The sequence below is a fragment of the Mesoplodon densirostris genome, chromosome 5, assembly GCF_025265405.1.
Source record: "Mesoplodon densirostris isolate mMesDen1 chromosome 5, mMesDen1 primary haplotype, whole genome shotgun sequence".
Classification (NCBI taxonomy): domain Eukaryota; kingdom Metazoa; phylum Chordata; class Mammalia; order Artiodactyla; family Ziphiidae; genus Mesoplodon; species Mesoplodon densirostris.
The window spans coordinates 108,888,413-108,903,637 of record NC_082665.1 but is presented as its reverse complement, the minus strand read 5'-3'; the positions used below and the strand labels follow the sequence as shown (position 1 = coordinate 108,903,637).

The following is a 15,225-nucleotide window of genomic DNA, read 5'->3' as shown; positions in this document are numbered from 1 at the left end:
GCTCAGTTAGGACATGAACCTGAAATAGAAATTAATTTGTTCCAAAAAACAAATGGGCTGGAAAAAACAAGTGGAAGAGAATTTGGGTCCCTTTTATAAGAATAATCCTTTAAGTGAGAATACATTCCTTCTTGGTAGGCCCAGCCTCAGCATAAGTACTAGTAGAGGAAAGACGCTAGAATGAAAGGAGTTAAGTTCAGGAAGAAAGAAATTCTGAGGATCAGAGATTTGCCTCAAGTGATGTAATAGCCAGTGATGGACTTAACTTCTAATCTGTAGTGCTGAGATCTTCCCTCTCCTTTCCATTTGTCTCCCTCTTCTCATGCCATTTCCACCCCCACTCACATTTTGCCCTATGCTGAGTATGAATATAAGGTTAAAATAACTTGTCATTTTGCATTTATTACTGGTCACATTTTATTTATGTTTCTAATCTAGGACATGATTCATTTTTTCCATCAAGGAAATCAGATTTTACTTATTTTTTTATTATTACTTTTTTTTTTTGCGGTATGCGGGCCTCTCACTGCTGTGGCCTCTCCCATTGCGGAGCACAGGCTCCGGATGCGCAGGCTCAGCGGCCATGGCTCACGGGCCCAGCCGCTCCGCAGCACGTGGGATCCTCCCGGACCGGGGCACGAACCCGCGTCCCCTGCATCGGCAGGCGGACTCCCAACCACTGCGCCACCGGGGAAGCCCCTATTATTACTTTTTTAAAAATTTATTTTTGGCTGCATTGGGTCTTCGTTGCTGTGCGCGGGCTTTCTCTAGTTGAGGCAAGCAGGGGCTTCTCATTGTGGTGGCTTCTCTTGTTGTGGAGCACGGCCTCTAGGCATGTGGGCTTCAGTAGTTGTGGCATGCGGGCTCAGTAATTGTGGTACACGGGCTTAGGTGCTCCATGGCATGTGGGATCTTCCCGGACCAGGGATCGAACCCGTGTCCCCTGCATTGGCAGGCAGATTCTTTTTTTTTTTTTTTCCATTTTTTTTATTAGTTTCTGCTTTATAACAAAGTGAATCAGTCATACATATACATCTGTTCCCACATCCCCTCCCTCATGCATCTCCCTCCCTCCCACCCTCCCCATCCCTCCCCTCCAGGCAGTCACAAAGCACCGAGCTGATCTCCCTGTGCTCTGCAGCTGCTTCCCATTAGCTATCTACCTTACGTTTGGTACTGTATATATGTCCATGTCTCTCTTTCGCTTTGTCACAGCTTACCCTTCCCCCTCCCCATATCCTCAAGTCCATTCTCAAGTAGGTCTGTGTCTTTATTCCCGTTTTACCCCTAGGTTCTTCATGACATTTTTTTTTCTTATATTCCATATATATGTGTTAGCATACGGTATTTGTCTTTCTCTTTCTGACTTACTTCACTCTGTATGACAGACTCTAGGTCTATCCACCTCATTACAAATAGCTCAGTTTCGTTTCTTTTTATGGCTGAGTAATATTCCATTGTATATATGTGCCACATCTTCTTTATCCATTCATCCGATGATGGACACTTAGGTTGTTTCCAGCTCCGGGCTATTGTGAATAGAGCTGCAATGAACATTTTGGTACATGTCTCTTTTTGAATTATGGTTTTCTCAGGGTATATGCCTAGTAGTGGGATTGCTGGATCATATGGTAGTTCTATTTTTAGTTTTTTAAGGAACCTCCATACTGTTCTCCATAGTGGCTGTACCAATTCACATTCCCACCAGCAGTGCAAGAGTGTTCCCTTTTCTCCACACCCTCTCCAGCATTTATTGTTTCTAGATTTCTTGATGATGGCCATTCTGACTGGTGTGAGATGATATCTCATTGTAGTTTTGATTTGCATTTCTCTAATGATTAATGATGTTGAGCATTCTTTCATGTGTTTGTTGGCAGTCTGTATATCTTCTTTGGAGAAATGCCTATTTAAGTCTTCTGCCCATTTTTGGATTGGGTTGTTTGTTTTTTTGCTATTGAGCTGCATGAGCTGTTTATAAATTTTGGAGATTAATCCTTTGTCAGTTGCTTCATTTGCAAATATTTTCTCCCATTCTGAGGGTTGTCTTTTGGTCTTGTTTATGGTTTCCTTTGCTGTGCAAAAGCTTTTAAGTTTCATTAGGTCCCATGTGTTTATCTTTGTTTTTATTTCCATTTCTCTAGGAGGGCAGGCAGATTCTTAACCACTGTGCCACCAGGGACATTCAGAAATCAGATTTCATTTTAGAACTGTATATGCAAAAAAAACTTTGAGATTTGTAGAAACTCATTCTTGAATTCTCCTGGACATGATTTAGAGGCTGATTGGGAGAAGACCTGAATCTCTGGCTGTAGGGGATTATTGTGGTTTGGCAATGAGAAGCTGGGAAAATTGGCTTCGGGAAGAGGGAGAACTTCACCTTTCTTTAGTGGAAGGAGTCAGTGAACATATTCAATTTGTCTCCAATGGAAGGTCCTTTACCTGGACCTCTTTCTTCTGAGTGCCTAGGTGGTGGGCCATGGCCTCAGTGATGGTGGTCTTGGGGACCTTGGCTATGGGGTGGTAGGTCACAGGGTCCATGGTCATAGAAATTATGGCCATGGGGATGGTGTCCATGGGGACAATGTCCATGGGGATGGTGTCTGTGAGGACGATGTGTGTGGGGATAGCGCTCACCAGAACTATGATTATGAGGGGGCCCATGGGTCCCACTGGTGTCAAAATGAGGGTGATGGCATCTTGACCCTGGAGGGGGCAATGGCAGAGGAACTCCTGCTTAAAATGGTGGGCTGTCTGAGTAATTTTTGTCTTCTAGAGGAGGTGGGCATCTAAAGTTATGTGACTCGTGGGGATTATGGTGATCTCTAGATCCATTGGGCTTAAATGGAGGTCTGCCATCAGGAGACTGCTCATGCTCACCAGAGTGGAGGGGATGGCCCAAACGATGCTTCACACCACTGATGTTTGTATGTTCCTGGTGAAGGACACAGAAGAGTGAATATCATCCTGTAACACAAAACAAGTTAGATGTTTAATTTAATTTATACCAATGGCTTCCACACTTTTGGATTCCACAACTAATTTTAAAAATAGGAGACCCCAAAAAATGGTTCCTCGAATTCTTATCTAGCCAACTTGGCATTTAAAATATGAACAAAACTATCATCTACCACCATTATTATTTCACAATAGGAATAATACTTTGATAACCCGAGTCAGAAAGTTAATCTCAGAGTAAAGGATACTCCTTTAGATGGAATAAATGTTGTATTATGAAAACTTTCCTTATTATTATTCTTCTCATTTCAATATAATCTGGTGAAATTATATTATAAAATGATACTCATCTATAGATCAACCTTTGGAAAACTAGTGCTTTGTAATTTATATTCTCAAGAGTTGAGGCTTTATGGTACAAACATCTCCTACTCCTGAAGGATGAGCACTTACCTCTTTGCACTTGTGGAGCCATGTTCATGGTGACAAGCCTGCCCCCTCCATTTTGGGGGTGAGGGTTGGTACATGGACATTTGGATTTTACTCATGGTTTTTAAAATTTTTTTGTGTTTTTTTTTTTTTTTTGCTGATGTAAAAAGTACTGTGAAGAATATCTTGGTATAGAACAAAACTTTCTGGGACATATGTAAAATATTGTTTTGAATCTTATTTCATATACCTTTATATAGTAAATTTTAGGCTAATTCATTCTTCTTAGGTTCTATGCCTAATAATAAAAACTAGGAATTATTAAGTGTCAGCACTGGAATCCTGACTACAAGGGCCACTTTCAAATTCATTAGAGGTTGATTGAATTGATCATGATTTTACTTTTCTGGCAAATCTTACCCTCAATTCTTGGGGAAAAATTCATACTTTTTGCGTCATATCAGCAATTGTACTTTCCCAGGGGCCTATTCTCTCTGTATTTCTCCTCCCCCCATCTCTCATCCATCATCTCTCTCTCTCCCTCTCCCTATTCTGTCTCTCTCTGTCTCTGTCTCTGTCTCTGTCTCTCTCACACACACACAATACACACCAACAGCCATAAGAACAAAATACACCATATGTGTGAAAATATCACTTAGTTTGGCACTGCTCATGACAAAGGCTACTTAAGCAACCCACCTTAAGATTGAAAATTTCACAGTTTATGACAATGTCTTTTGGGGTTTCCAAGTCAGAGTCTTCTACATCATAGGACAAATCTGCTTTGCAGAACCCAAAGATCTATAAAGAAGAGATAAACCCGTTAGTGTCTGTGTATGTGTATCTGAGTGTGTGTGTGCAGCTGGTACGAAGGTGCCCAGTTCTTGTTGTGAACTTCCAGACATTTGGGAAAGGAAAACAGCCTTTCGAAAAATCAGGGTAATATTATCAAATATCTCCATCAGCTATTTCACCATTTTTCCTAGTCAACACTTTGGGGAAAGTGTAGGTTCTGAAGGGTTTCATTCCAAGTTGCAGTGGTTCCCTTCCATGAGTGGTCCCCTGCGCTGGGCTTCCCCATGGGCTGTAGGAGGAACTCTGCATCATTGATACCTTGCCTTTAGCCCAACCTTCTGTATGAAGACCTGAATTGCCTGTGTCTAGAGAGAGTGAAGAGTGGTGTAGAAGAGGGGTTTGCACAACCTAAACCGGGCCCTTGGAGGAAAGTGTTGGGAAGAAGGGAGCCAGTATAAAAGTGGGTTTGCACAGACCCTGTCAAAGTGACTGTCTGCTGGCCCTACCCTAGGTGCCGAGGCTACAACTGGCTGGCACCACTATGCCCCAGAGGCCCCAATACCCAGCTGTCAAGGTTAGACTAGGACAAGAAGAAAACTCTTTTTTTCTTCAGAAGAAACTGTTAAGCATTGAGGTTCTGAGTACAGTTTTGGAGTCAAACAAACCTATGTTAATCTTGGCTTTGCCATTTACTAGTTGTGAGTTTAAGCAAGTTAAATAAACTTTCTGGATTTGTCTTTGTAAAGAGAGTACAATGCTAACTATCCACAGGTTGTGGGGAGGCTTAATTAACTGAGATAATGCTGGAAAACACTTAGCACTGAGCTCCGCTTCTCCAGCTGCCATGCTTCTCTACTGGCTTTGCGTTACCTACACCAAGATAGGGGTTTGTTGGGGATGGGAATGGAGGAGGTGGGGTGTCTTTCCTGGTAGCTATTAAGCAGGATTCTAGAACTGCTTGAGGTTGAAAAGTTGAACAGTGAGAGAAGGAACGAATGAATGCCTCCTTTCTTTCCATCCTGGAGAATGTGTTATTAAACCTCAGAAAATCCCTGGACTTGAAATCAAAAGGCCACCATTAAAATCCTGTGTCCTAACACTTTCTAGCTAAGTATGCTTAGGCAAGTGTTTAAACTTCTAGGCCATCTTGTTCCAGGGAAATGGAGGCAAACACTTGCTTCTCCTCAGAGGGGTTGTCACAGGGCTCGAACGAGGCAATAACATGGGTGCTTTGTAAACTGTAAGTCACCATACAAATGCTGAGTGTTATTAAGGAGATCTTCCTGCAGGTACCTGAGTATCAAAGTATAAGTGACTAGGGGAGCAATCCCCATTGATTGAGCAACTAGAGGACCGGATTCTAACCTCAGCTCAGTTGTGAACATCAGGCAGGACCCTCTGTTGAGCCTCAGTTACCTCCTCGTTTGTCAAATGGAGTCACTGAGTGGAGTAAACGAGGTGAAGTGAGTGAAAGCACCCTTGGGTGTCAGTTCTTCATACAAGCAAGTTACTAGTTTTAGCTAAGTCTTTAATCCTAATGGGTAAAGAACCTGGTGTTAAGTTTAGGTATATAGCATATATAATTCTATAATATACATGATACCTTCATGATTCACTTAACTTCTCTGTGCCTCAGTTTCCCCATCTGTAAGTCGGGAATAAAAATAGTACCTACTTCATAGGGTGGTGGTGGGTTAATAAGGTCACATATGTAAAGCACTTAGAAAGTTTCCTGGCCCATAGTAAGTGGTCTCTACATGTTACCTAGTATTTCACAGAGGCTGATTATACTCACATGAGAGTGCCTGGGAAAGTGGTGACTGGAGCAGTTCTTCACAGAGAAGTCCAGGTAGTAATTGGTTCTTTCCCCTCCTCTCTAGAACAAGTTGAATCCAAGCAGTTTCGAAACATAAAAAGTAAAAAAGGCAGTGGATACCTACGATCCAATATTCAACATAGCACTGAGGATTCAAAATCCCCAATATATGCCATTTTTCTGATGGTCTCTGCCTTTAAAATATTTATCACATAAGTGATAAGGTGAATACTATTTCATTGAAATGTTCAAATAACACAGACATAATCAAGCACAGTGTGAAAAATCACCCTTCCTGCATCCCAGCCTCCCCTTCTCAGAGGTACCATTATCATCCACTTGATGAGTCTTTCCTTCAAGCCTTTTCCTAAATATGTTGCACATATACACATATATCTAATTATTTCACATAAATGGGATCATATTCTAAGTATTGTTCTGTAACCTGTTTTTTTCCATTAGCAATGTATCTTGAAACACTTTCCAGTGCATATACATCCAAAACATTGTTTTTAGTAATTACGTTGTATTCATTCCATTGCTTGGATGCACCATAATCTATTTAACTTCACATTTTCAAAATGCACAACAGACATCAACTAGCTGCTCTACAAGACGCCTCTGGGTGGGAAGCACTTAGGTCCCTGGACTGGGAGGCAGAACTGCCCCACTCGAGCCACACCACTGGGTGTGGTAAGATAGGCACTCTGAGCCTCAGTCTTCTATTGTAATAAAAGGAGGTTAGGACCCGATGATTTCAATGACTCGCATCATCTTATTATGCTCTTTCTTCTGTCTTTCCCTCTTCCTTGTTTGGGTTTTCCCTTTTCTCTGTTAGATAGTCAGATACACACACCCCAACTCCAAAGACTGAAGAACTGAAGGAGGGCGGTTCTATGGTATCTGCTGCCTCTCTGCTGAGGCTGCAACAGGAGTCTCAATTTAAAAGACAGCTGGCCGAGTGAGGCCAGCGGAGAGGGACAGTGCTGCTGAGTTTGCACCTGCCACGTTGGTGCCTGGGCCCTCAGACTCTAGCTAAACGTTAGTGGTGATTCACAACTCTTGCAACCCTCTTCACTTTGTCCACTCTGAAAGAAGCCAAGTCACCATTCTCCCTTTTTGTACTTCTCCAGGGCTTTGTCAGCTTGTTTTCTGTAGAGCTCAATATCCTCAAAGAAATTGGAGAGTACTGGGCTGTCTTTAGTATTGACCAGTGCTGAAGAGACTAGAGAAAGCAGTTGGCAGCTTTGTGGTTACTGGGTTGGAAACAGCAATGTCAATGCTAGGACTTAACACATATAAGCATGGCAGCAAGGATAACAATAGCTTCCAATTTATAGATGGACAAATTGAGGGTTGGGGAGGCTAAGTAACTTGTCCAAGATCAAATCAGCCAATCAACAGCCAAGCCTCTTAAACCCAGATCCTTCCGATGCTCAGGTCTCTGCTGTGACCCTTATTCACAATGCCCCCACCCCCATCACTCATAAAGCGCTAATATATATATATATATATATATATATATATATATATATATATTTTTTTTTTTTTTTTTTTTTTTTTTTTTTTTGCGGTACGCGGGCCTCTCACTGCTGTGGCCTCTCCCATTGCGGAGCACAGGCTCCAGACGCGCAGGCTCAGCGGCCATGGCTCACGGGCCCAGCCGCTCCGCAGCATGTGGGATCTTCCCGGACCGGGGCACGAACCCGCGTCCCCTGCATCGGCAGGCGGACTCTCAACCACTGCACCACCAGGGAAGCCCTAAAGCGCTAATATTTTAATGACCTCTTCCTGTCTCTGCCAACGAGAGAGAGGCATCGTTAACAGAGAGAGGAGAAGGTACAGCTCAATCTTTCTTTAAGGCAACCTCCTGAGGGAGTTGCTTGACTGTTGAATTTTTATATGTTGAAACATGTTAAGATTAATTATTTTAAAAGAAGTTCTGTGATAATTCTTTTTTAAAAAGTAAATTAAAAGAGCATGGAATTTAGAGTCAATACCGGTGGTATAGGGTCATGACTTTGCCACACTTTGGCTGTGTTCCCCGGGCCAGGTCATTGAATCTCTTTGAGGCTCAGTTATTTTATCTCTAAAATAGAAAGGATCATAATCTTTACTTCACAGTCTTGTTGTGAGATTAAAGGAGATAATATATCCTTTGTATAACTGCTTTGTGAACATACATAACTTTCAGATGTTGATGGCAATACTTGAGTGCTAAGTACTTTGCAAAGTGTACTACACAGACAATTTTATTTAATTCTGAGAAGGAACCAAAGGGATAATATTATTGTTATCCTCATTTTACAAAGGAGGAAAGCTTGAAGAGGTTAAGTAACTTGCCCTCAAGACCACACAACTGGTAAGTGATAAGGCTGGGATTTAAACTCAAACAAATCTGACCCCAGAGTTTATGTTCTCTACGATGATGCCATACAGCCTCCTGTAAATTTATATTTTTATATGTTGAATTTATTTAAAAGAAGGTGTGCCAGTAATAGGAAAAACCCTCTCTCTTCTCTTCTCAGGAGAGCAAGTAATAATACGTTCACAAGGGCAGGAACCATTTCTGATATGTACTTCATAGTCTTATATGATGATACCACTGTAAGACTGAATTTTGTATTAATTAGAATTAATTAGCATTTTAACAGATGATCATACCAGAACTTGTGGTGCAGTTAAAGTCATTCACTCTAAGATTCTGAGACCCATCCAAACGTGTTATAGCTATTACCTTACATTGTCCGATCACCTGCAAGAAAGAGGGGTTTGTTTATATTATTGCCTACTGCTTTCCTCAGGTTGACACGAGGGAACAAAAAAGTGAGACAACATACTCCTACTAACCAGTTGAAATTTGTCTGTGCTTTCTCTCACTAAACCCTCTCTCAAAAACCTGTATTGGGCTTCCCTGGTGGTGCAGTTGGTTGAGAGTCCGCCTGCCGTTGCAGGGGACACGGGTTCGTGCCCCGGTCCGGGAAGATCCCACATGCCGCGGAGCGGCTGGGCCCATGAGCCATGGCTGCTGAGACTGTGCATCCAGAGCCTGTGCTCCACAACGGGAGAGGCCACAACAGCGAGAGGCCTGCGTGCCGCAAAAAAAAATTAAAAAAAAAATAACCCTGTATTTTCTTAGCATATTTCTGTGATCGGGATGCTATAAGCATCCAAAACCCTCATGAGAACCACGGAGAAACTGTTGAAACAGATCATGGCCATATCCCAAATATGTGCAAGGGAAATAAAATGCTAAAACCCCTGGGTATGTAAACATCTTATTTTCTGGAGTTGAAATCTTATATCTGTGCTCTTTCATCTTTGTGTCCCCCTCCTGTGGCAGGGAGCCTGGGCTCTGAGTACCCGCGTGCAACGTGCAGAACAAGACCCTGTTCCTCATGCTGACTGCAACTAATCCCTTTGGCTGTTTCTGTTAGTGGGACCAGTATTCATAGGACACGGTTACAAGTTCATAGGTTCTTAGACGTTAGGTGATTTGCTCAAGGTCTTACAGCTGGTCATGCTATCACATGGGACCAGAAGCCCCACTGACTTTTCTTGAACTGGGTTCCAGGGTATAGCTCTCAAGAAAATATTACTCAAGGTCAACATAGTCTTCATGAGCCAAGAGGCAGAAACTGCTCTTACTCTTTTACAGTGTTAGCCCAGGTATGCAGCCACCCTGGGCAAGCACAATAGACAGAAGTCAAGAACGCTAAGAGGAGAGGAATGGTACCGTGTTTACTTACGATTTCAGATGGACGTATAGAAACAGCTGGCTCAGTCATCCCAGTGTTTCCTGGATAGGACTGAAGAGTCAGATTCTTTCACATCCAAGACTAAATAATAGACAGCTGTGGATCCCTGGGGAATACCAAGAAAGCAATGGGTGGGTAGCATGTGGGAGCCCAGAGCTTTTTCAAAAAAACCCAATCTTTTTATTTATTAAATAGAACTCCTGCTCCTCTCCAAGTCATTGCAGATGTCCTACCTTTGCATCATTTGATCTATTTATTTAATAAAATGCTTCATAGAGTTACTTCTGAATGCTCTTTTTAACTGGTCACAATGTTGCTTCTGCCCTTGAACTTTCAAAAGCAATCACTAAAAAGCAGTATTGGTTTGGATGGAGGTGTTGAAGGTACAAGCCTAGAATATAAGTGCTGACAGTCACATCACGGCCTCCAATCTGTATAGGCAGTCGTGTCCTCTCATCCAGCTCTATTCCTGAACTTGGATTTCTTGTCTTTTTTAAAAAATATAGATTGACTTTTTTCCCTTTTGGCTGCACCGCGTGGCTTGCAGGATCCTAGTTCCCTGACCAGGGAATCAAACCCGTGCCCCCTGCAGTGGAAGTGCAGAGTCTTAACCACTGGACCGCCAGGGCAGTCTCAGATTTCTTGTCTTGATTTCAACTTGCCCAAAGCTAAATTCAGTCTCTTCCCTTACAAACCAGCTCCCTCTCTCAAGTTCTTTTGTCTGGTCAGTAGCACCATTAATCATTTATTGCCTTAGTCTTTGTCTTAAAATATGTCCTGTTCTCAAGCCTTGAACGGTCTTTCTTTGAAACGTCTCATGTCTTTTCTTTACTCTCATTGCCCTAATTCCCACTGCCTGGGGCTGCTCCTCATGTCGTCACTCCTGAACGTGTGAAGTAGCTCCTAGTAGTGTCCCTGCTCCCGCCGTTATCTTCCCAGGCACAGGGAGATCCACCACCCCCACCCCCACACCTTCCCCACTGCCACTCAGAGGTCTATGCTGATTCATCCTGTGTCCTACATGCGTGGCAGAGATCCTGGAAGGGGACTACTGGTCATCAGATTGCTAGTGGAATCCTAAATCCCTCCACTCTCATTCTCTGTAACCTTGAGGGTCTTGGTTTCTAACACTGTCACAAGTATAAATATCTCTGCTTGTCCTCTTTGGTGCCCCATGGTCTCACCTCCCTGATTTCAGTGGTTCCACCAAAGGGTATGTTATTTCTGGGGTGGTGGTGGAGAAGCAGGACTCCCTCCGTAATCTCTATCAAGCCCTCAAATGTACTCCAAGTAAGCATATAACCTAAGTGAAAACAGTAGGCTTGCTTTCTTCAAGCCTACCATCTCTCTTCCAAGGTGATGGCTGCTCCAAAGCCCACAGAGAACTACTGGAACCCCTCTGCTTTTGTTCCGCTTCTCCCTAACACCTTCCTTCCTGATTCCCTACCCACAAAGAGGTGGAATGGCTGGCATTCTCCTGGAAGCCCATTACACAGGCCATCATCCTATTCAAATCCTGCTTATCCTACAGGATGCAAAGGAAGCCTTCTCCCATCCCATCGTAATAGTTCTTTTTTTTTTTTTTTTTTTTTTTTTTGCGGTACGCGGGCCTCCTCACTTTTGTGGCCTCTCCCGTTGTGGAGCACAGGCTCCGGACACGCAGGCTCAGCGGCCATGGCTCACGAGCCCAGCCGCTCCGCGGCATGTGGGATCTTCCTGGACCGGGACACGAACCCGTGTCCCCTGCATCAGCAGGCGGACTCTCAACCACTGCGCCACCAGGGAAGCCCCGTAATAGTTCTTTTATGAGATCACTCCAGCATCTATACCACTCACTTGGTCCCTCGAATATATCCCATCTTATGCAGTTCACATATGTGTGCATGTGAGCTGATTATTATTTCCTTGAGAGCAAGTCCCACAGTTTATTCTAATCTTTGTCTTATAGTACTGAGCCTTTGACTGGGTTCTGCATAAGTGTTTACAAGTACTTACAGGCTGATTCATAGTTAAGGACATACTAGTAACAAACATTCATCTGAAGGAAAAAAGAACAGTCAGAGCAGCCCACAAATGAAACAGACAACCCTGCCCAAAGCCAATCCACTGTGCAAAGCAGCAGGCTTAGGGGCTAGAGTCTCAGTTGCCCCTGGTACATCATCTCCCCACTCAGCTCTGCCATGGGCAGCTCCACAGCATTTTGTCCAAGTGGACATCAGCGACCCGCAGCTACTGGAAAAGGTAGCCATCCCACCGTCCTGTATTGATCAGGTCTAGAGCTTTCCCAGCCACGGGCTCAGCAGCATCGCAGCCTGTGGGACTCACAGCACAGGAACGCTGCAGTGGGATCAAAAGGGTGAAAAACAGTGCTGCAGTGAGTAACTTCATTTTGTTAAAATGTGAAAACCATTCCTTGCTCTGGGATACCACAGCAGAGAAATTTATACAGATTTTCTAAAACACACACACACAATTGATTAAACAAAGTCTTTATCCAATTTTGTTATGTAACTGGGTATGTTCACCTTGACCCCTGGTTCAAATATCAGTCAACACGCTGTAAATGATTAGTGGGTCCTGGGGACAGAAAGTTGAAACATGCCACCAGTGAGTGGGTGACATTGTGATCTGCACAAATCAGGATATTACTAGTAGGTGGCAGATCCAAAGTGTGTTTTTGACCGTAAGCACTGCCTGCACTGGTATACGAGGTGGAGTCAGAAATAGTTTCCCTCCATCTGCCAGCCAGAAATCTCCGCCATCAGTCCCTTCTTTGGATTGTGGCACTGAAAGTCCTCAGTAGCATGTAGCTGCATTATTGAAGGGAGGAGACATGTTACATGGTTAACACCATAAAAGCAAGACAGTTCAGGTAGAAGAGAAGGATTAAGAGGCTGTCGCTTTGAAGTCAGATCTGAATTTCAACCCTGGGTCTGTTACTCTCTTACTGTGTGATGCTGGGTAAGCTATAAAACTTCTCTGATCTTTAGTTTCCTCGTTTATAAAATAGGGTTTAAAAATCTCTTGGCAGGCTTGTGTGATGATTAAATAAGAAAACATGTATAAAAAGTCACCAATACAATTCTTAGCACAGATCCAGGTGCTAAATAAATAATGCTATTTTATTATTATAATTAGTGTGACTGGGAAGAAGTTGGAGGCACACTCATGTCATTCCAGTTCTTTGTGACCCTTAAAGTATGCTAAAGAGAATTAGTTCATGTGGAAGAGGATGGTGGTGAGGGTACAAGTCAAGCCATTCTATGCCCATCCCAGAACAGGGGTTAGAGGGACTAGACCATTGGGGGAGGGGCTCAGCACTGGGGGACAGGGCTGGGATTAAGCTGCTTCCCCCCCACCCTCACTCCTCCTAAAAAGTCAATATGGGCTTCCCTGGTGGCACAGTGGTTGAGAATCTGCCTGCCAATGCAGGGGACACAGTTCGAGCCCTGGTCTGGGAGGATCCCACATGCCGCGGAGCAACTATGCCCGTGAGCCACAACTACTGAGCCTGCGCGTCTGGAGCCTGTGCTCCACAAAAAGAGAGGCCGCGATAGTGAGAGGCCCACGCACCGCGATGAAGAGTGGCCCCTACTTCCCGCAACTAGAGAAAGCCCTCGCACAGCAACGAAGACCCAACACAGTCAAAAATAAATATAAAAATAAATAAATAAATAAAATAGTTATCTATTAAAAAAAAAAGTCAATATACCTGCAGGGATCCCTCATGCCAGCAGAGCCCAGCGGCATCAGAAAGGATCAGAGGGAGTCAGCCCAGCTTGCTTCCCCACTACCAGTGACTTAAACGGCATCTGCCTTCCTCCCCACTCTCTTCTCTGTGGTGAGTCACCCGAGATGCTTTTCAGAATCCTTACTTCCAGACCTCCCCCAGAGCAATTAAATCAGGATCTCTGGAGATGGGTCCAGGTGTTGGGAGTTTTTCCAATGTGCAGCCAAGGCTGGGAACTGGTGAGGCTCTAGACAGAACCTGAACGGAGGGAAAAAGTTTGAAGAGAGAAACAATGGGGACAGGTGTATGGAAAGCAGACCTCACTTCCCAGAGTCACAGTTTGGTTTAGTAAGTGTTAAAAGGGGAAGAAACCCATTTAGGATTATATTTGAAATTGAACTTTTAATATTAGCAACACTAGGGGCTTCCCTGGTGGCACAGTGGTTGAGAGTCCGCCTGCCAATGCAGGGGACACAGGTTCGTGCCCCGGTCCGGGAAGATCCCACGTGCTGCGGAGCGGCTGGGCCCATGAGTCATGGCCGCTGAGCCTGCGCGTCCGGAGCCTGTGCTCCGCAACGGGAGAGGCCCGCGTGCCTTAATGAGGCCTTTCTATTATTGCTACACTGGTCACACCCAATATGGAGCGCCCTGGGTGAGCTCAGTGCTGGTGGAGGGAAAGAGATGGGAACGCTGAGTGGATGGGAAAGGGCACCGAGGGTGAGAATCAGCTTTTCCTACATACTGTTGTTCTGAGACCTAAGGGTAGTCACTAGAGCCATGAATTCCCTTCCGCTCGCTTTATTGAACCTGAAAGACAAATACAGTGCTAGTGATGTGTTGTGTTTCTTGCTAGACCCTGATTGAAATAGGGTCATAGCCACCACATAATACCCCTACTTAGTCATTTTTCCTTCTTAAAGGAGGCAGATAAGAGTAATAGAGTGTGAATATTGTCTATTGCTCTTAAACAAATTATGCCAAGCCCTATGTGCCTCTTCTGAGAAACAGCTGCCAGGAGAGAGGACAATAGTTACATCTGTACGTTCCCTGTTGTATGAGTTTGCTAGGGCTTCCAGAACACAGTACCAAAAACTGGGTGGCTTGAACAACAGAAGTTAATCTCTCACAATTCTAGAGGCTACAAGTCCAAGATCAAGGTGTCAGAGGCCTCTCTCCTTGGCTTGTAGGATCTCTCCGCAGCATGTGGGATCTTCCCTGGTGGCACAGTGGTTAAGAATCCGCCTGCCAATGCTGGGAACATGGGTTCGAGCCCTGGTACGGGAAGATCCCACATGCCGCGGAGCAACTAAGCCCGTGCACCACACCTACTGAGCCCGCATGCCACAACTGCTGAAGCCCACAAGCCTAGAGTCCGTGCTCCACAACAAGAGAAGCCACAACGAGAAGCCCTCATATCACAACAAAGAGTAGCCCCCACTTGCCTCAACTAGAGAAAGCCCGTGCACAGCAACAAAGACACAACACAGCCAAAAACAAAAAACAAAAAAACCCAAACTGGACTACAATAGGTCAAAAATTTCCAGAACTGAGTGGAATGCTTATTTCAATTGGTATTTTGAGGTTTCCCAACTATTATCAGGAGTCTGAAATTACCTCTGCAAAAGATTAACTGAGGCAAGCAAATGACTGAAGAAAGATAAAATTGGTCCTGAAGCCTGAGGCTCTTCTTCCTTGGCTTCTTTGTCTCAGGCTCTGCCTCTGGCACCATCTTCTTTCTTTTC

At 44.1% G+C, this 15,225-nt stretch overlaps 1 protein-coding gene across 1 annotated transcript; it reads right to left on the bottom strand.

The window, feature by feature from the left end:
* Positions 1-2,734: 2,734 nt before the first annotated feature.
* On the bottom strand, positions 2,735-11,254 carry HRG (histidine rich glycoprotein). The gene is given in 9 exon segments (XM_060098842.1): positions 2,735-2,932; positions 4,084-4,185; positions 5,975-6,055; positions 7,053-7,109; positions 7,111-7,220; positions 8,660-8,750; positions 9,745-9,778; positions 9,780-9,859; positions 11,201-11,254. Coding segments are annotated over 9 exon segments (807 nt in total).
* Between the last annotated feature and the right edge of the window lie 3,971 nt (positions 11,255-15,225).